At 48.4% G+C, this 20,752-nt stretch overlaps 1 protein-coding gene across 1 annotated transcript in view; it reads left to right on the top strand.

Annotated features, from left to right (window-relative positions):
- The window catches only part of WBP2NL (WBP2 N-terminal like), a 965,291-nt gene that overhangs the window by 61,954 nt on the left and 882,585 nt on the right, over nt 1-20,752 (top strand). Inside the window, exon 2 of the mRNA XM_044075333.1 lies at nt 13,253-13,361. Coding sequence (XP_043931268.1) covers nt 13,253-13,361 — 109 coding nt within the window. The remainder of the gene's footprint in view (nt 1-13,252; nt 13,362-20,752) is intronic.

The raw sequence follows: 20,752 nt of genomic DNA, 5'->3' as shown, positions 1-20,752 counted from the left end.
GGGAACATGCATTTTAGAGTCATTATTTCTGATTGTTAATCAAAAATACAGTTCCCATTAACTTTCTTATAGGTCCATAGTTGTGTACTAGGCTAATGGCCCTGGAGCCTTTACAAGCCTAGCCCATAGAAGTGTCCTGGCATCATGCCGCCTGACATTAGTTCCCAGTACCTCTATCAAGTAGAGCCACTGGATGAACTTTCTATTTCCCATTCACTTGTCAGTATTTTTTCTTGAAAAGGGCCAGTGAGGTGCTCTGCTTGACATGTATGGGAAGTCTATTCCAGAGCATGGGCAGTCTCTGGGTTATGAACCCTGTCCCTCCAGCAACTGATTAAGGCAACAGTAAGGTCACCATGCTAAGGAAAAGCAGAGAAAGTATCCCAGTTGAGTCTTGACATTGTTGCTCATTCATCTATATATAACAAGAAGGTTGGGGTTCTCATTTAGATGCTTTAATACATAGAACCACATCAGGATGGCTAGCAGCATCATAAAATACGAACAAACTAGTTAACAGACATACTTTACATACATACATGCGTACATCTCAACTGCTAAGTCAGGCTCACATGTGCTCAGTATTTATACACTTATGCAAGCCCTTGAATAGCTTCTTAAAGGTATATACACACATTGATCTACATCCTCCCTCTTAAAAAGATTGCCCTTTATACAAAACAGTGTCCGACATAGACAGACATTAGTATATACAGTGGAAACAAAAACACAATGTTCATGTCCAAGTTCTTTTGTATCTGCTGCAGGGTTTAGAGATTCGACCATATCTCATAACATTACAGTCTGGACCAAGTTTAGCAACAGGGACAGTCTGTGGCGCACAACTCATATCAGGAACTTCTTGATTCGTCAAAGGAAGGGAAATGTCCTTTGGAATTGGAACACCGAACAACTCGCTCTGAGATAAAGAGTCTTTCTTACAAGAGGCTATGTGCTGTGGTATAGGCTCAGGTATCGGTCTCAAATGCTTACGATTCCACCTAAAAACTGCTCCTTCTGATTTCACAATGTACGATCTCGGCTCTGGACCAATATTCTTTACAACATCATTACAATCATAACCTTTGGACATTTGCATCTTTACCACTTCTCCCTCTCGTAATGGATTGTGAGGTTTGCTGGTTTTATTGTAGTAGGACTGCTGGGTTAAGCGCCTCATGATTATCTTAGATGCTAATGCCTTCCTGCTTTCTCCTCCAGTCCAGTCTCAGTACCAGGATTTCTGCCTTGCTTTCTTTCCCCAATACATTCAAGCTCTTCCACAATATGTTTTATGCACTCCAAATTACACTTTGCCACCCTGTTGTCTCCTTTCTTCTTTCTTTTGCTTTCTGTCCATCTTTAAGTTTTATAATGCAAAACAGGGAAACTAGTCCTGCCAAGGATACAAGTCTGTTGCAAAAAAGCATACTCAACACACAAGTGACATGCATACTTATGGGCGGTTTGGATGTTCACTAGTTTGCCTTATTTTGGGGATTTGGGAGGAAATTGAAGCACCCAAATAAAGCTTTCACATCCACAGCAAAGACATGTGAATTCCACACACATGTTCTCCCAGCTTGGAACTGAACTGGTGAACCAAGTTATCCGAGGCAACAACTGTTAACTACTAATCCTGAAATTGGTATCATCATATTCCAGTCTTTATGCTGTAGTATATTTGCTTTCTTGTATTATTATTATAATACCATAAAGGAAACTTGGAATCTTATGTTGTCTTTTTCATCCATTTCTCAGCCAGTAGGTCTCTGATCCAACTTAGTCCACTTCATTAGGCTTTGACTCCATAGCTTGAACTCCTCCACTTAAACATAATCCTCTCTTCTCTTGAATTACCCAGATCTCATTTACCGCTTCAGCATTTGGATGTGGTCACCTGTAGCTCAAGTAGTTTTTTGGGATTGACAAGTACTTCTTATTTATCATACTTCCTGTTCTTTAGTCTTATTTTTCTTTGACTGTTTTCTCCATATAAAACAAGAATCTTATCTGTTTCATACTTCTGTTAGTCATTAGGCCTTGTGCTCTTTGCTTGCTTTTGCTACCTAACTGTAGGTACAATTCCCATATACCATTGTTGGTATTTCTGTTTTGTTGTTGTATACTGTTTTTCTGTACTGGGTATTACCTTTGCTGGCAGTTCTCTTTTTCCAGTTTTGTATATTTTGTCGTAGTGCCTAGTTAAATGTGTCTGATAAACCAACTGGCTTCAAAAAGTGCTCCTCATGTGGGCAGAAAATTCCTAACTCAGACGCTCATTCTGAGTGTGACTATTGCCTCGGAGAAGGTCATTTTACTACCATGTGCAAAATTTGTTCAGGTTTTAACCACAGAGCACTGGAAGAACACAAAACAAAACTGATAGTGAAAGGCTTGCTTTCCTCCACTTCTTCCTCATCTGGGGCTCCTCCTTCCTCTAAGAATTCTTCAGTCTACCATGGGGGATGTGGCTAAGACGACTAAGGATTTCGGGATTGATTGTTGTCCTCCTACTTTGGGCTCGGCTCGCCTGGGAAAATTTTAAAATCATCAGGTCCGACTGCTCCCTCAGACTGTATCAAAAATAAGACCATGTGATCCAGCTATCCCTCCGGATTAGACTCGGGCCAAGTCAAAGTGTCCACATACAAGGTCTAAATTCTCTCTGGAGCCTGCTTCTTTGAGGCTGCACTCAACTTTTTTGCAGGGGACACCTTGAAGGATGTCCAGACCACAATTGACCTCTTTGTCCTTTTGGTCATCTAGGAGTCTAACAGAACCAGATGTGGAGAGGATGATTTGAGAGTTTCTCAAAACCCAGATTCAGTTGGGAGTTATCCTGGCTCCATCTCCTATCGGACCTGTGAGCATATCACCAATTCAACCCCAGCTTTTGACTCCTACTCCGATCCGTCCCCTAGTTTTGGAGTGTATAGACCTGAGAATTCAGAACTTGTTTTATGTCGGATCCTAAGGCTTGGCTTTCATCGTCTTTGACATCTACTCTAATGCAGACTGCCCTGACTCTGTCAGAGCTTGAATCTCAAAACTATAGATCTGAAGTAGGGACTTCATTTGTCAGCAACCTGTGGGTCTTGGATCCGATATCGGATCTGAGCCGGCAACTTGTTTCATAGCTAATGGATCCGAGCTCCTAGCTCCTCCCCTCACCCATAATCCCCTGCCAACCCTCCATGACCCCAGATCTAGTTTGCCGCGCTTGTGGATGGCTGGATTCCTTGAGCTTTAGCAAAAAATCGTCAGTTAAGTCTGTTTTTCTGTCAAATTTCTCTACCTTATTTTAAAAAAGTGTGTAAGAGTTAGGTTCCCTGTAGTATTAATTTTTTTTACTTAGGTTTTTCCCTCCCTTCGCTGGTCGTTAGTGTGTGTGTGTGTGTGTGTTGTGTTTTTAGGGCCTGTGTGTTTGTGTAGCACTCCCTTTTTTCTTTAAAGTATGGCTGAGGCCCCAAAAGCCATTTTTTCTAAATGTACCGAGTGTGGCCATAAGCTCTCCCCGGCTGATGGCCACACTCTGTGCGTTTGGTGCCTTGGGGTTGAACACCTCACCTCAGGCTGTACCATTTGTGCAGCGTTCAACCCCAGGGCACTGAAAGAGCGGAGGTCGAAGCTGGTCCTGGCGGGACTTTTGCCCCCGGACTCGGCTCCGGCCTCCGCTGCTCCCGTGGCACTACCACAGGCTGTGGTTGTTGCCACTCCTGCCCCCCTTCCTTCGGCCGGGACTCAAACTCCCGCTAAAGCGCCGGAGGACAGGGAGGCTAGGAGGGAGAAACGGAGGGAGAAGCACCACAAGTGGCGGGCCGAGGCCTCCGCTTCGGCCCCGCCAGCTAAGCGGGCTTCTCCCTCCACTGCTTCTAGGTCTCCTCCTCCTCTGCTCCGATCTCCTTGTTTCTCCCCAGGGCCCGAGGAGGAGGAGGCCCGATCTCCATCGAGGTCATCGAGGCGGCATTCCAGGCCTGCCTCGGTGGCCTCTTCGAGATCAACATTCAGCATGTCTGATACAGACTTGGACCGGATGATGCAAAGATTCATCCAGGCCCAGCTGCAGATGGGAGTGCTCTTGCCTCCCCCCCTTTGGGGGGGAGCTCGACACCATTTTTCGCTCCAATTGCTCCTTTGACCCGCTACCCGGGTTCGGAGCGTTCGGAGCCGAGCAGCGTCGGAGCTGGGGGTGGGTCGGCGCCGACAGTACTTGGTACTTCGGATCTGACCCTGCCCTCGAGTCTGTCAGATCCGACCTCTCGGAGCCGTGGCCCGAGCTTCAGATCCGAGGGATTTAGTGTGCCTTTGGCTCCATCCAGGTCGGAGCGCACTGGTCCTTCGGATCCGATGGTCTCGGCGCCGGTTCCGATCCCTTCATCGGATCCGAGTGGGAGCCGACTCTCGGAGCCCAGAGAGAGCGGTTCCCCCTCGGCCTTCGATGTAGTGGAGAGGGCTCTGTCGAGAGCATCCGGACCCCCGGCCCTTGTCTCGGCTCCACCCTGCACTCCCTCTCTGCTGGGCCAGGCTTCCATCACCCGGCCTAAGGGACAGCTTGCTTCAATGTCCCAGGTAGTTCCATTGGAACAGGATGTTGCTGGCGAGACCTCCTCGGACAACCCCCCCCCCGAGGAAGTGCCCCGCAAGCATAAGTGCAAGAGGAGGCACGTGGGCTCCCCTGAGTCCTTTACTTAGGACACGGAGTTGGATGAAGGGAAGGCTCCCAAGGATCACCCCTGAGGATGTCTCCTTTGGAGACATCATGGAGATGCTGAGGATCAGAGGTGGGTGGTCTGCCCCCAAGTCTTCCTCAGAGTCCGTGTTTCTGGAGGCATTCGAAGCAGGCCCGTCTACCTCTTGGGTGTCCCCTCCGGCCGACCCCTTGGTGGTCCTTACCACCAGGGCGTGGAAGGACCCGGACACCGTGGAGCCATTATCCAAACGCCCGGACAGGACACTAAGCCCCCCCTCAGACCGGTCACACTGGAGCAAGGGTCCCCCCGAAGATGCCATGTTGACGGCGGCAGCCATGAAGAGGGAACTAGCTCAGGAGAGCCCCTCAGTCCATCCACCGAGCAAGGAGTCCCGCTCGATGGACCGCTTAGGGAAGCGAGTTTTTAGTTCAGCGACCTTCTCTGTAAGGTCTCTGAACTATATGGCACGTCATCCGGATGCAGCGGGATCTTATCAAAGAATACGCTGCCTCCCCCCCTGAGTCCATGTCGGCGGAGGACAAACAATTGTACTCAACCCGAATGGCCACTCTGAGATCCATTTCAAATACCTCTATGCGGCTATTGTCCCACGCCACCGAGGGAGCCGCTAGAGTTAGCGGAGTGGGCCTAGTCATGACACATCAGGCCTGGCTCCGTCATTGTGACTTTGCGGAGCCCTTTAAAGCGTCTTTTGCGAATGCCCCTTTCGATGGTTCTGCCCTGTTTGGCAAAACGGTTCGCGAGACACTTGTCCAGAGCGAGAAGGACGGGAAGACGTTGTCTGCCGTCGGAGTCCACTTCTCTGCTCCCCAGCGGTCCTTTTCGAAGAACCAAAAGGGTCAGAAGAAGATGTGGTTCCAGAAATCGCAACATTCCCAACCCGCTCCGGACAACCAGTCCTTCCGTGGCAGAGGAGGACAGGGAGGATGCCGCCCCAGGGGCAGAGGGGCTCCGAGAAACTTTGGGTCCAGAGAACCTTTCTGTGACCGGCCCACGCAGCAGCCCTGAAGGGTTCCCCGACTGCTCCACTCTGGAGGCAGTCGGGGGGTGCTTCTCGGAGCACCTAGCGGCATGGGAGTCCATCACGACAGACCGCTGGGTGCTTCGAATTATATCCAGAGGGTACAAAATCCCATTACTTCATGTCCCCAAATTCAAGAACCTCCCCGATGTACCACCCGATCAGAGGGAGGCTGCTGCCGCAGAAATTCAGCAGCTGCTAAGAAAAAGAACCATCCAGCCCGTCCCCCAAGACCAGCTTGGATTAGGGTTCTACTCCAGGTTCTTTTTGGTGCCAAAAAAGACGGGGGACTTGAGACCGGTTCTAGACCTGTCCCGCTTGAACCTGTCGGTAACCAAGGAAAAATTCCGAATGGTCACTCTTCAATCTATTCTCCCCCTTCTAAGGGAGAATGATTGGATGTGCTCTATAGATGTCAAGGATGCGTACTACCACATTCTAATGGACAGACAATCCAGGAGGCTCCTCCGCTTCCGGCTTGGAGCCAGTCACTACCAGTTCAGGGTCCTTCCCTTTGGCCTCACCACAGCCCCCAGGGTGTTCACCAAGGTATTAGCAGTGATTGCGGCCCACCTGAGACTCCAGGGAATACAGGTCTTTCTGTACCTGGACGACTGGCTCCTGACCCCCCCAACAAGGCATCTACTTTGGTCAGCCAGAGATTTCTTTCTCCGCCTAGCCCCACAGTTAAGGCATCACCATCAATGCCGACAAATCCTTTCTGGCCCCGACACAAGTCATAGAATTCATAGGAGCCAGAATAGACACCAGAGATCTACGAGCCTTTCTGACGTCCGAACGACTACGGAATTTGCAACTTCATGTGCGGGCTATCCTCCAGTCAGAGACCCCACCGGCGGAATTGGTCCTGAGGGTGCTGGGCTCCATGGCGGCAGCGATAACGCTCCTTCCATGCGCCCGTCTGAATATGCGGGTACTGCAATGGACCCTTCTAGTACAATGGTCCTTTCTGTCTTTTCCTCTCCATCACCCCATTGCTATCAGCAAGGCTTGCAGGAGGGCTCTATTATGGTGGCTCCATGCTCCGGACCTCCATACGGGCCGACCCTTCTGCACCTCTCCCCCTCCCGCCACGGTGACCACGGACACCTCCCGCCTCAGGTGGGGGGGCATTATTCAGGCAGGACGGTCCAAGGCACGTGGAACGATGCAGAGACCTCCCTGCATGTCAACGTTCTGGAGATGAGAGCGGTGCTGTACGCGTTGCAAGCACTTCAGAATCTCCTCCCCGTAGGAACGATTGCAATTCAGTCGGACAACATGTCGGTTGTCTGGTACATCAACAAACAGGGGGGAACCAGGTCTTACCCTCTATGCCGCGAAGCCATGAGAGTGTGGGAATGGGCGATTTCCACCAACCGCTTTCTGATTGCAATGCACATTCCGGGGCGGGCCAACATCCTAGCGGACAAACTCAGTCGCACCCTTCTTACCCCGTACGAGTGGTCTCTCATCCCACTAGTAGCGAAGCAGATATTCACAATATGGGGGCAACCCTGCTGCGATCTTTTTGCCACTCCCTCAAACACCAAATGCAGCAATTTCTTCGCTCTGATTCCCCCTCCAGGGGAAACTCCAAGAGATGCTCTGGTGCATGCTTGGCCACCCGGTCTACTTTATGCCTATCCTCCTCTACCCCTGATGCTGCAACTCTTACAGAAAGCCTCACGGTTGGGGAGCAGGATGATCTTCATTGCCCCATTCTGGCCTCGGCAAATTTGGTTCCCTTACCTGTGGTCTCACCTAGTGAATCCCCCTTGGATTCTGGATCCCAGTCTGGATCTAATCTCCCATCCGTCGGACTTACCGACCCCAAATCTGGACAATCTGAAGCTGACAGCTTGGTTGCTCCAGTTCCACTCCTAGTTAGGACTCCCGGTATCTCTTCACCAGTCAAAGCCATCCTTGTGGCAGCACATAAGCCCTCCACTAGGAAAGTGTACCGCAGTAAATGGAAACATTTCTCCATCTGGGCGGAGCATCATAATCTAGATCCTTTACGGCTCCTCTTCCATCCATATCGGCCAGGTTGTGTAAAACCTTTCTCAAGGGCACCTTTTTGCTTAGACCCCCTATAAAAGAAGCCGTACCACCTTGGGATCTTTCACTAGTTCTTCAAGCCCTGACTGCCCCACCTTTTGAACCTGCTGCTTCAGTAGATCTCAAACACTTGTCCTGGAAAACAGCATTCCTTGTAGCCATTACTTCTGCGAAAAGAGTTTCGGAGCTTCAAGCTCTTTCTGTGAAGCCTCCTTATTTGATCTTTCATCCGGACAGAGTGTACCTCAGGATCAATCCCTCTTTCCTTCCCAAAATAGCATCAGAAACCCATATAAATCAATCCATAAATTTACCGGTTTTCTTTCCTAAATATCAGAATAAAGGAGAGTGCAAGTTGCACTCATTAGATGTTCATAGGCAGCTACGTTTTTATACTCCTAGAACAGCTGGTCATAGACAATCCGACCAGCTGTTCATTTCCTTTGCCAAATTTAATTTGGGGAAAGCAATATCAAAAATATCTCTATCACGCTGGATTTCACAATGTATCCTGTTAGCGTACCAAGCCTCTGGGAGACCCGCACCTGAAGGAGTTCGCGCACATTCCACTCGTTCCATCTCTACTTCTGCGGCCTTCAAATCTAGAGTTCCATTGGATGATATTTGTTCGGCAGCCACTTGGGCCTCATCTCATACCTTTATTAACCACTACAAACTGGACGTGATTTCTAGAGGGAGAGCATCCTTTGGCTCTCCGGTGCTCCGCAATATCCTTCCATGATGGCCACCCAAGATTCAGGTAGCTGGGGACTCTGTCCCACAGGTTGCTGACAAATGAAGTCCCTACTTCAGATTAAGAAGTTATGTACTCACCATAACGTTCCATCTGAGTAGGTAGCTTCATTTGTCTGCAACCATCCCCCCCTCCTTCCCCCTGGCCTTCAGCGGATCTATGTTGGTTGGAATACCCTTTTTGGGTACATATTGAGGGGCAAACTCGATCTGAGGTCATGGAGGGTTGGCAGGGGATTATGGGTGAGGGGAGGAGCTAGGAGCTCGGATCCATTGGCTATGAAACAAGTTGCCGGCTCGGATCAGATATCGGATCCAAGACCCACAGGTTGCAGACAAATGAAGCTACCTACTCAGATGGAACGTTATGGTGAGTACATAACTTCTTATTTCGGCACCAGATCCTGTGGGTTTGGTTAGACTCTGATATATTCAGAGCAGTCCCTTCTACTTGGACCCTTGACTCTGGACAGCTCTGAACTCTGTGTCAGGGTGGGATCTTGGAGAGCCTGGGTTCTGTCCTGGGTAGGTGGCTTTGGTTCCCACCAGGTCAGGGCTTGGTTCCCCCATGACCTCTGCCTTTGAGGTAGTGGAGAGAGAGTTTTATATCTCCATGGACAAGGCATCGTGCACCCCTCTGATACACCCCCCCCCCTCAGCTGTCTGTCTTGGATCCTGAGTCTTTTCATCCTGTCCCATCGGAACAGCCAGACTGTCAAACCTGGAGACAGTCCTTATTCAGGATTCTGCTGGCATTTCTGAGTCTTTTCTGGAGCCTCCTACCAGAGAGCCCCCTTGGAAGTGTACCTATATAAAAGGAGGCACTTAGACTTCCAATAGGAGAATTTAACCAAAGTCACTGACTTTGAAGGGTTGGGCTCCCCCGATCACCCCTTGAGGATGCCTGTTTTGGTGAAATCCTCAAACTTTTGAGACAGAGAGGGAGTTGATCTTCTGACCCACCTTTGCAGGAGGATTCAATGTTTCTTGAGGCTTTTGAAGCTGGCTCTGCTACATTCTGAATAGTCCTTCTAGTGGATGAAATGTTGGACCTAATCTCCTGTACGAGGGTAGCAGCGGCCACCAAGAAAGAACTTACTGAACAGAGTTATTTTGTCCATACCCCAAACAGAAAGTTGAGAGCACTGGACATGATTGGGAAAGCATGTTTACGCTTCGGTGACCTTTGCCTTCAGGTCGCTGAACTGTTTGGCACACATTACGAGATTTTTGAGGGAAGTGATCAAGGAGGTTTGGAATACCCTGTCATGTCCACATCTGGAGAGGACAAGAAGACTTTCTGCGCAACTGGCCACTCTCCAGTCCTTCTCAAATGCCTCCATGAGGTTGATTTCTCATGCCTCAGATGGAGCTTCAGGAGCTGCAGGCTCAAGTATTGCTGTAAGAAGGCATGCCTGGATGCTCCTTTGTGACTTTGCAGAGCCCTTCAAGACTTAATTAATCAATGCTTCCTTTGCTGGACCCGCCATGTTTGGCCCTAAGATGAAGGAAACTCTCTCTAGGAGCAAACAGGATAGGAAGACATTATCTGCCATAGGAATATGTTTTTCTATTCCTCAAAGGACTCCAGAGAGGAGGTGGAAAGATGTAGTTGTATAAGACGCAAGGGTCTTCCCAGGACTTTTGTGAGACTGATTCCCCTGTGGCAGAGGAGGGCAATCGAATGGAAGGACCTCACCTCCATGGGAAAGGCAGCCCACAACATCAGGGCTTCAGTGGTACTTTTTTCTGAGAAGCCCTTTCATTACCCCTGAATGGTTGCATGACTGTTGCACTCTGGAGGCCGTTGGGGAGGGTGCTTATCTCTGCACCCAGAAGCCTGGACAGCCATTACGAAAGATACCTGGGTGTACATTATAATATCCAGAGGTTATTGCATATCATTTTTCCTTCTACCTCCCCAACAGACCAAAGGAATTCACAACATTCCACCCAATTAGAAAAAAGCAGCAGCCATAGAAATAGAAAAGCTTTTGGGAGAGTCATTCAAGCAATCCCCCCAGATGAACAAGGATCCGTGACTTATTAAAAATTATTTTTGGTGCCAAAGAAGACAGGAGACCCAAGACCAATTTTGGATTTCGGCAACCTGTATCAGTTTGTCAAACACTTTGAAATTCCGGGTGGTCACGGTTCAGTCCATTCTACCACTTTTACAGATGGATGATTGAATGTGTTCTGTAGATCTCCAAGATGCATGCTATGAAATACACAGGTGCTCCAAGAGATAAGCCATGCTTTCAACTGAGAGCCAATCACTGTCAGTTCAGAGCCCTGCCCTTTGGTCTCACTACATCCCCCAGGGTGTTTACTAGGTGCATGGCAGTGGTTGCAGTTTACTTGAGACTGCTTGGGACTCTGGGTGTTTTTCTAACCTTAAAGACTGGCTTCTTTCTGCTCCAGTAAGCCTCTACTGATTAGGCCAGGGACTACTTGCTCCAACTGTGTCTTCATCTAGGAACCACAGTGAACTATGTCAAGTCTCACTTGTTGCCCACTGAAGCAGCTGCTTGGATCAATAGCAGCTTCAATAGTTCTGGTACCTTTAGCATGGTTTTGCTTGAGGGTACTGCAGTGGACACTTGCGGTATAATGGTCAGTACATCGCCCTCTAACTGCACCTATTCGAATTACAGATATTTGCAGACACCACATGGCCTCATAGATTCACATAGAAGTTTCTCTGGGGCGCCCTTTTATTCTTCCTGCTCCCAAGACCACGGTGACAACATGCTTCCCATCGGGGGAAGGATGGTCTAAGACACATGGTCTCCGCTAGAGTTCAGTCTTTACAGAAATGTCCTAGAAATGACAGCAGTCCTATTAACATTTCAAGAGGTTGTCTTTTAGGGATGGTTGATTTTCAAACATAAAGCATGGTGGTCTGGTACATTAAGAACTCCAGCATTTTTATTGTACACATCAAAGAGTGTGTGTAATCCCAGATGTCGTCTGCTATCATTTTAATTTGCTAACCTGTTTGCCCTTTCCTCTGTATTCCTTGTACCCATCTGATTTCATCATAATGTAAGTTTAGCCTGCTAGAAAGCCCATGGCTACCCCTTTCCCCCCAAGTAATTCTCTGAGCTAGGCTGCAGAATTGAAGTCTCCAGAACTCATTCACCTCTTCTCTTCCCCCTCAATCCCATCTCTCCTATTCCTTACATTTTTACATACTTTACGGTGATATACCTGGTTTGTTACTCTACTTATCCCAAAGGTAGTGTAGTTAAAGGCCATCATTACCTGTTAGTGATTTGTCTTTCTTTTGTTTTAAACCTTGAATGCATTTATGTCGCTCTGGGTAAAATGACTGAATTACAGCTAGTGTAATACCAGGAAATGAAGTCAGGACATATGCTACAAATTAAAGAAAATATCCGGGGGAAGGATCATAGACCAGAAAAGATGTAAAAGTTATTATTATTATTTTTTTTTTTTTTAGTAACCTTCCTGTTTGCCTTTTCACTATAGCAACCAAAGGAAGGGACACTATATTATCCCTTTATAAGATGGAATAAGTTGGAAGGTGGGGCTCAGTAAGTGAACCAGCTAATTGTAGATCAGGTGTTTGTGAGGGTTGTACTACAGGTGTAACTGGGCACAGGAAAGTGGAGATGGTGTTATCTTCCAATATGATTTTAGTCATGTAGATCATGTAATACATTTTATGCTCCAGCAGTTGAAGCATTGGCCAGCAGGATTGCATTGACTATTGCATATCTAAATTTTGCCAAAGCTTTTGACACTATTCCGCAAAAAATAACTGCACTAGTAATGAACAGCTAGATCATCAGTATCTTATAAATATTGATTGTGATGTGGTTGACAGGCAGGCAGTCCCGTATGTTAGAGCTTTTTAATATTGATAGGAGCATGCCACAAGGCTCTGCACTGTGTAACATTTTTCTGTCCACTATGCCTATAGTGGATAGATGCTGATGTTAAGAAAGTAGGCCATATGGTATCATCATTAAAAGATGGTCATTATTTTTTAGCATTAAGAGAAATCTGTGTAGGATCCCTAGGATTCCCTGGTAGAAACGGATTACATTAAAAGTTGATTTTTCTTCCAGTCAAGGGATTTTTGTCAACCATGACAACAAACCATAGACTTCACAAAGTATAATGTCCATTCAACATCCCCCCCATTTAGCACACATCACTCCTCATGCGCTGATTTGCCATTCTCCTGTCCTCTTATAAATCTCCATACTGATAATTTTCTAGGTTGAGAAATATAATCTCAGAAACACTTTCTGACTGTTCCAGCACCCATGGTGTAAAATATCTTTATCAACCGAGCTGACTTTGTGGTACAACTTTTGTTGCACTGCTAAGAAATTTTACTTTGCTGCTGAATCCTGGTATTACTTTCATCCTGTGGGAAGTTAATCTTAACATTAAATTATGTTCTGGCTGCAGCTGAACTATGAAATTGTATGTATATCATATGTATATATGTATTTATGTGTGTGTGTGTGTGTGTGTATATCTCTCTAGAAATATATATATATATATATATATATATATATATATATATATATATATACACACATATATATATCTTTGTATGTGTGTGTATGGATATAGATATAAAATGTATTGTATAGTGTAAAAACTTGTAACCATGTGCAAATTGCAACACTGTTTATACCGTGTTCCTCCCTCTGTGTTGTAGTGTTTTGAAGGACTGCAAAGATGTGGAGCTATCGTTCAGTGATATGACATGCAAACATGATGTTTTTAAAGGCACCAAGAAGGGTAGCCTTTTCCTCACACCATACCGGGTAAGTGGAGAGTCTGTGGATAGCTGTATTGCAGTTTTAATTAAAACAACAAAAATACGAGTGATTAAATAGCACATTTCAGATAAGTACAGTTTTGTAAATTAGAAATTGTAATATAATAAGCATTTTTAAAGAATGCTGTCTTTTCTGAAAATAAAAACATGCTCATTTTGTCATTTATTAAAGTACTTGTATCAAACTGATGTATTATGCCAGCAGGCTGAAAAGTGTGTGTGTGTGTGTGTGTGTGTGTGTGTGTGTGTGTGTGTGTGTGTGTGTGTGTTTTAGTCTTTTGTTTTTATTAGGGAATACATACTGATCCAGAACTCTTAAGTAGCTTAGTTTTCCAGAATATACAGCAAGCATTTTAAGGTAGTCATTTTGTTAGTGTATCCACGCAGTCAAGTTATATAAGAGTACCTATAAAATGTTGGTGTACTTGTAATTCGGCAGTTGCAGGACTGAATTGGGCTGTGTAGGTGACCTGTTCTTGACTGCATTAAGTTCATAGGTTCATACTAGGCTATCTGCCCTAGGGCATTTATAAGCCTAGCCAGAGTGTGTTTGGCTTTCGCCACCCATTTTAAATGAATTTTGCTATGCCCTTTTTCGAGGTTAGTATACTGTGCCTCTGTCTAACAGATGCACAGAAGTGATACCCGGGGTAAACCTACGATCTCCCATCCACTCATCAAGATTCCTCGTGAAGAGAGTCAATGAGGGACTCTGCCTAACCTGGACTGGGATTTTATTCCAGAGTGAAGGGAGCCTCTGGGTTATGAATCTGTCCCTCCAGCATGTCCTATTTATTTCAGTGCTGAGGTTCAAGTCTCTCGAGCGCGTAGCTCGATGGGATTTGGATTTTCTGAGGTGCAGCATGTCCATTAATTCCGGGTTGGACATGGCTTTATATGTCAGGCACAGATCGCCTCTGAGCAGGTGGTATGCCACTGAGTAGAGCTGAAGTTTCTTTAACCGGGCAGCATATGGCATCTGTTTGAGCCCTTTGATCCTCTTGGTGAGGTACTTTTGGGGTCTTTCCAGTTGCTGTAGGTGTCTGGTAAGGTACATCCCAAAAGGGGCATTGTACTCAATTATGGGCCTGATGAGGGATGAGTAAAGAGGCACGATGACCTCCCCTGATCTAGATGTGAATCCCTTCATGATTAGGTTGGCTATATAAAATGTTTTTCTAACCACTTTGGCCACGTGGTTTTCAAATGAGAGATTGCTATCAACTTGGGTCCCCAGGTCCCTAATTACTACTTCGTTTAATGGATTACCACATATGTGGTAATTTGTGGGCACTTTGTTTTTGCCAAAAGGGATGACTATACACTTTTTGGCGTTTAGCTTGAGGCCATGGCTCTGGCACCAGTTGTCTGTTTCTATGAGGCCCTTTTGTAGGATGCTTGTGTCGGCTGGAGAGTCGATTATGGCGCCTAGTTTGCAGTCATCTGCGAACTTGGTCAGCCACAGTCCTTCCGTGTTGGCCTGTACCTCCGAGAAATATATACCGAACAAGAGAGGTCCCAGGACTGAGCCTTGTGGGACGCCACTTGTAACTGGTTTGAAGTCTGACAATGGCTCCAGCAATTCTAACCATGTGGGTTTTGTCCTTGAGCCAGTTTGCAACCTATCTAGTGACATAGGGGTTTATATTTAAGCTGGTGAGCTTATCTATAATGCCTGAGTGGGGTATTGTATCGAAGGCTTTTGCGAGGTCCAGGTAGGCTTTGTGGACCACCTTTCCCTCGTCAATGGCCTTGGTGACTGTTTCAAAGAAATCGACCAGGTTTAAGAGGCAGGATCTGTCCTTAACAAAGCCGAACTGGGTAGGATCCAGTGTCTGTAGGTCCCCAATATCTTTATTTATGAGGTCCATGATGATCCTTTCCATAGCTTTGCAGACAAAGCTAGTCAGGCTTATGGGGCGATAGTTTCCAGGATCCGTTGAGGTACCACCTTTGTGGAGAGGGACCACTGTTGCTGTACGCCACTCTTTGGGTACATATCCTGTAGTAAGGATGAGATTGAACAGTAGATCTGATCCGGCATCGGATCCGAATCGGCATGGTTTTCCAGCTAAGTGGACCCAAGCACCTCAGATCCACCCATAATGCCCTGCTCTACCCCTCATGACCTCAGATCTCGCTTTGTCACACAGACTGGACCTGGGCACATAGCTCTCTTTGGTGTGAATATTATTTCTTGTTAAAACTAGAGAATTTTGTTTTTATAAATTGCAGTAGAAAGTTTTGAAGCCTTTCTTATATTTGTATTTTGAGTTTATTTCGATTTTGTGTTTTTATTCCTCCCCGCTTTTTTTGTTGTGTGTAGGCCTGTGTGTGCTTTTGTCTTGCCACTTTCTGTAACTTTTGGCCTGTAAGTCTATGGCTGACCAGCCAGGTGTGCATAGCTTCGAATAGCCTCGAGGTGGCCACAGCCTCACCGCTGATGGCCACACTCGGTGTACAGGAAACCTCGCTCCACACCCCACATCTGGTTGTACCGGCTGTGCAGGGTAGTGTCCAGGGCATCATTGAGAGGAGCGGAGGTCCGCTGGTCTTGGCGGGTCTTACCAGACTCGAGACTACTGTGGCCTGGACTACTGTGGCTGGTCTTGCCTTCGTGGCACCCTCAAACTCCCGGGACTGGAGCCGCCTGGAGGAGAGGGATGCTGCTACAAAGGACCGGGGGGAGAAGACCATTGGAGGGCGTGGCCGAGATCTCTTGTTTCGGCCCCGCCAGCCAAGCCGGCTTCCTCCGGCCCTGTCGGTTCGGTCTCCTCCTTCTCGCCCAACCCCGTGTGTGCTTTTCACTGGTCCTGAGGAGGAGGGAGACCCGATTCCGCCGAGGTTATCGAGGAGGGCCTACAGCTCACTCGGTAGCCTCTTCTCGAAGGCTTTCCATAGCCTTTTCTTGATCCATCTGGACCAGACGTTCATCCAAGCAGTTCATCCAGGCCCAGATGCAGATGGATCCATCCATCCTTCTCCGGGGAGCTCAACCTCCGACCCGCCTATTGGAGTTTTTCCCACCCGGCCATTTTCGGGGTTCGACAGTAAAGCTATTCAGGTTGGTGGAAGGTCGGAGCCGATAGTAGCGTGGACTCGACCCAATTCCTGCCTCGAAAGTGCCCGGGACCCATCTCGGAGCCCTCGCCCAGCTGGATCCGGGCGGGCGCACTGTCGCGGGCTCCGAGTCGCCGTTGCCGGCCTCCCATCTCCTTCGCGCGCTTGTGAGCCGGTCCCACCTTCGGATCCAGGGGAGCAGATTGTCGATCCTTGGGGGAGGTGAGCCCTTCGCCTTTTGATGGTGAGGGTTTTGCTCGCTCTCCCGACCTGCTGGGCCAGTTCGCCCACCCCACTCCCTGCACTCACCAGGTTTCTGTCCGCCCCTGACCCTCCAGCTGTGTTCTGTTGTCTATGGAGCAATTGCTGGCCAGTTTCCTTGCCCCAGAGGCTGCCTCGTGAGGAGGCACAGCACATGCAAAGGAGGCATGACTTCGAGTCCCTTGGGGTGTAAAGCTAATGGACTGGAGGAAGGGGATCTCTCCCCCAGACATGGAGCACTCAGATGTCTCCTTGGAGACATCAAGAAAATGCCCGTATCGGGGGGTGGTCTGCCCCAAGTCTTCAGGTTCATAGTCTCGTGTCTTTGGATGTATTTGCCGATCCCCCTGGGTTTATTTCTTGCAGTCTACTGCCGCACTCCCCTGGTGGACCTGCCAAACACCAGGGCGTGGAAGGAACCGGACACTGTGAGCCAATTCCCAAAAGACCGAGGGGAGGGGCCTCCGGTGGAGTGCCAGACCCCATTACGTCCCATTAGACAAAGAGGCTATGTTGATGGCCAGTCCACAAAGAGGGAATCCAGGAGGTGGAGAGTCCTCAGTCCTGGCACCGAGCAAGGAGCAGCGAGACTCGAATCGCTTGGGGAAGCGGGGCAGATGTTCACACCTTTGTGGCGAGATCTCCCCATTAAGCACATGTTACCGGATGCAGCCAGATCTTTTGGCTATAGCTGCATCCCCCAGAGTCCATTTCGGAGGGAGGACAGAGTTCTCTGCTGACCACCCGTATGGCCACTCTTAGGTCAGTTACGAATACTTACCTCACTTACTCCCCTCCTCTGACAGGGCGCCATGAGGCCCGTCACTGCGACTGTCTAAGGGGACGCCTGGCTGGCCCCAATTTGGTTTTGAGTTCTTCACGCTTTTGGGGCTCGGCCCCTTCATGGTTCTGCTCTGTTTGGCAAGACCGCTCACAGACGCTGACCCAGAGAGGCGTTCTCGGGAAGACGCTGTCTGGCTGTCGAACTTTCTGTCAGGAAGAGATTAAAGCGGGCCCAGAGAACCAAAAAGGTCAGAAGAAGATGACCAGTCGGAAGTTTCAGCGTCCAGCGGGAGGGCGGACAACCAGTCCTTCCGTGGGCAGAGTGGGGCAAGGGAACAGGACTAGAGGCAGAGAGGGGCTCCCAGAAACGAGGGGAACTAGGGAACCTTTCTCTGAACTGCCCGCGCAGCAACCTCCTGAGGGGTTGCCCACCGCTCCACTCTTTGGAGCACCGCTGGGGCGTTGGGCACCTACTGGCATGGGAGGGATGCTTCCGGACCGCTAATTCTCCCCTCGGCATCCAGGGGATACTTCCATTCTTTCTACCCTTCCAAAATTGAAGTTGAATCCCATCCCGCCCGTCCGTTTCGAACAGGAGGAGGCTGGTCCTCACAGCCATCTACACTCTTAAGAAAAATCTGCCCCGCTCTCCGGACCAGATCGGATCTCGTTCTACTCCAGATACTTCCCCAAAGAAAAGACGTAAACTTGGGACCAATCCTAGACCTCTCCCGAATCTGGTTGAAAAAAGAAAAATTCCAAATGGTCACCTCTCTGGCCCTCTCCTTCTGAGAATCCTTACCGATGTGCCTGAGCAGATTTCTCCAGCTTCCGACCAAGGGCAGATGATGGACAGGCGCTAGAGAGCAAGGAACGCTTCCGCTGGGAGCCAGTCACTACCAGAAGTACTCCCCAGTTGGGGTCTCGGCACAGCCCCAGGTCACTCACTTCAAGTACTAGCCTTGGTAGCGCCTCGAAACGGCCTAGGCAGGTCTTCCAGGCTGGATCGACTATTTCCCATCACCCCAACAAGGTACCTACTTCTCTGCGCGAGACCCTTTCTCCATCTTGCTCCATCAACTACAAGCGCCAATACATACAAAGAGTCCCACCGGCCGCCCACACAGTCACTAGATTCTGTTTAGCCAGACTGAACCTTGGCTTCTTTAGAGTCAACAATTTCATGGACTTCCAGAGTCACAGAGAGTTCCAGGTGCTCCATTCTGTCCATGAGTTGTAAATTCCAGCCGAGGGGGTCCTGAGGGCTCAGTCCTGCTGGCTCTCCCATAGCACTTCTTCCTCTTAGCAGGGCTCAATATGCGCATTCTGCAGGACGCTTAGTACTGTGGTCAGCGGCAGTTCCATTCAGCAAGGCTTACTTGTTGTGCTACTCAGCAAGGCTTGCAACGGTCCCTCTCGGTGGCTCACCCCGATTCCACAAAGGCCCTCCATTTTGTGCTTCTCTCGGCGCCACGGTGACCACGGGGCTTCTCCCCTTGGTGGGGCACTTTCGCGGGGGCCGAGTCCAAGGCACGGGAAATCTGCGAGCCCTAGAGACTGCATATCGTGGAACGATTCAGAGACCTATGCTGCTCTACTTGTTGCTAGCAAGAACAGTGCGTTCTTCCTTGGGAACAATTGACTGTGACTTTCATTGGAGTCTGTTGTCTGGTACATCAACACACCCTCTTTGGCATGCACCAACTTCAGTGGAGAGGGGCAAGGACTTTCCCTCTTCTCACCTCCACCATGAGGAGTTTGGAACGCAACGCATATCTGTCGCGGTCTCACATCCGGAAGGCACAGCTCAGCTCTCCCACCATTCCACCCCTTACGTAGTGGTCTTGGCAGTGGGAGTAGCGGAACGTCTTTCGCACGGTGGGGAACCCTTCATGCGGTCGACAGTTGGGACAAGCTCAGTCACATCTTTTTTTTCCCCCAACAGGCAACTCTCCTGTTATTTTTTAAGAGTACTCTTTGGTGCCCATCCACCCTTGCTGGTGCATGCTTGTCCTCATCCACCCTTGCCTCTGGTGCTGCAAGTTTCTGAGAAAGCTCTCTCGGTGGGTTGCAGAATGATTCTGGGTGCTCCATTCTCTCCTTTCTCCATCTGGCTTCTCCAAGGTCTCACCGGTGAATCCTCCTTGATTTTGTGAATCCTCCGGATTCCAGATCCCATCCATCCTGACCTCTCCTCTGAACCTGACAACCTGAAGCTCTTTGGCTATTGCTCCAGTTCCACTTTGATAAGGACTCTCCGGTATTTCCTCACCAAATAAACCCACCTGCTAGTTCATACCCCATCTTGGCTGTAGGTTTCTACTGCCAAATGGAAACGCTTTCTTATGTATGAGCGGCAGGCCTGTGGCGTCTCACGGTTCCTTCCCTGTAGTGCTTCTTGCGATGGTGCTTGACTTTCTAACCTCTCAGTTCATTGAAGTCATAGTTCAACTGGCGGCAATCAATTCACTATCACTCTGGCCTCAGCCAAAATCCTCAAAAGAAAGTCATTCAAATTGTGTAAGACATTGTTCTCTACTTTTCAGGCTGTTCCTCCTTCTCAGGCCCCTATAAAACATTGTGTAGACCTTGGGACCTTTCTTTGGTCCTACAGACATCGAAGCTCCTGTGCTGTGGATCTTCTGACCCCTGGGCAGCCAAATTTTGCAGCCATTACACAGCTTTGAGGAGTTTGAACTTCAAGCTTTATCAGTGCCACCTCCTTGCTTTTATTTTTCATCGACTGTCTCCCCTTTGTGACCAACCCGTCCTTCCTTCCTCAAACGCAACCTGAAGCAAACATCAATCTCAATCCCATAACAAACCTTTTCTTATCTAAATATATCCCTTCTAAAGGGTTATAAGCTACAAAACATAGATGAATACATTAAATGGATGTTTATTTCACAGGACAGCTGGTCATAGGGCAATCCGACAAGCTGTTTGCTTCCTTTGTAAAATTCAATTTGGGGTGGCTAACCAAACTAGACAAAGTTTCTCTTACAGAAAGTGCATTTTATGTTTTTTATCGTTTGGAAGGCCCGCACAAAGTGTCAATGCCCATTCAACCTCTGCATTCATTCATTCGGTATCTACCTCTAGTATCTTCAGGACATATTTTCTGTGCAGCAGGTGACGTTTTCTTCGGTCCATTTATTTCCACTTCAAGTTGGATCTTGCATCTATATTGGATCTATCCTTTGGTGGTAGGCATCCTTTGCATCCTTCCGCGATGGCCGCCGCATTCCATGATGGTGCCCAAGATTCACGTAG

The sequence above is a fragment of the Protopterus annectens genome, chromosome 1.part1, assembly GCF_019279795.1.
Source record: "Protopterus annectens isolate FY-2018-M chromosome 1.part1, PAN1.0, whole genome shotgun sequence".
NCBI classification, from domain to species: Eukaryota; Metazoa; Chordata; order Ceratodontiformes; family Protopteridae; genus Protopterus; species Protopterus annectens.
Note: the sequence above shows the minus strand (reverse complement) of the source record. Positions and strands in the feature narration are given on the sequence as shown.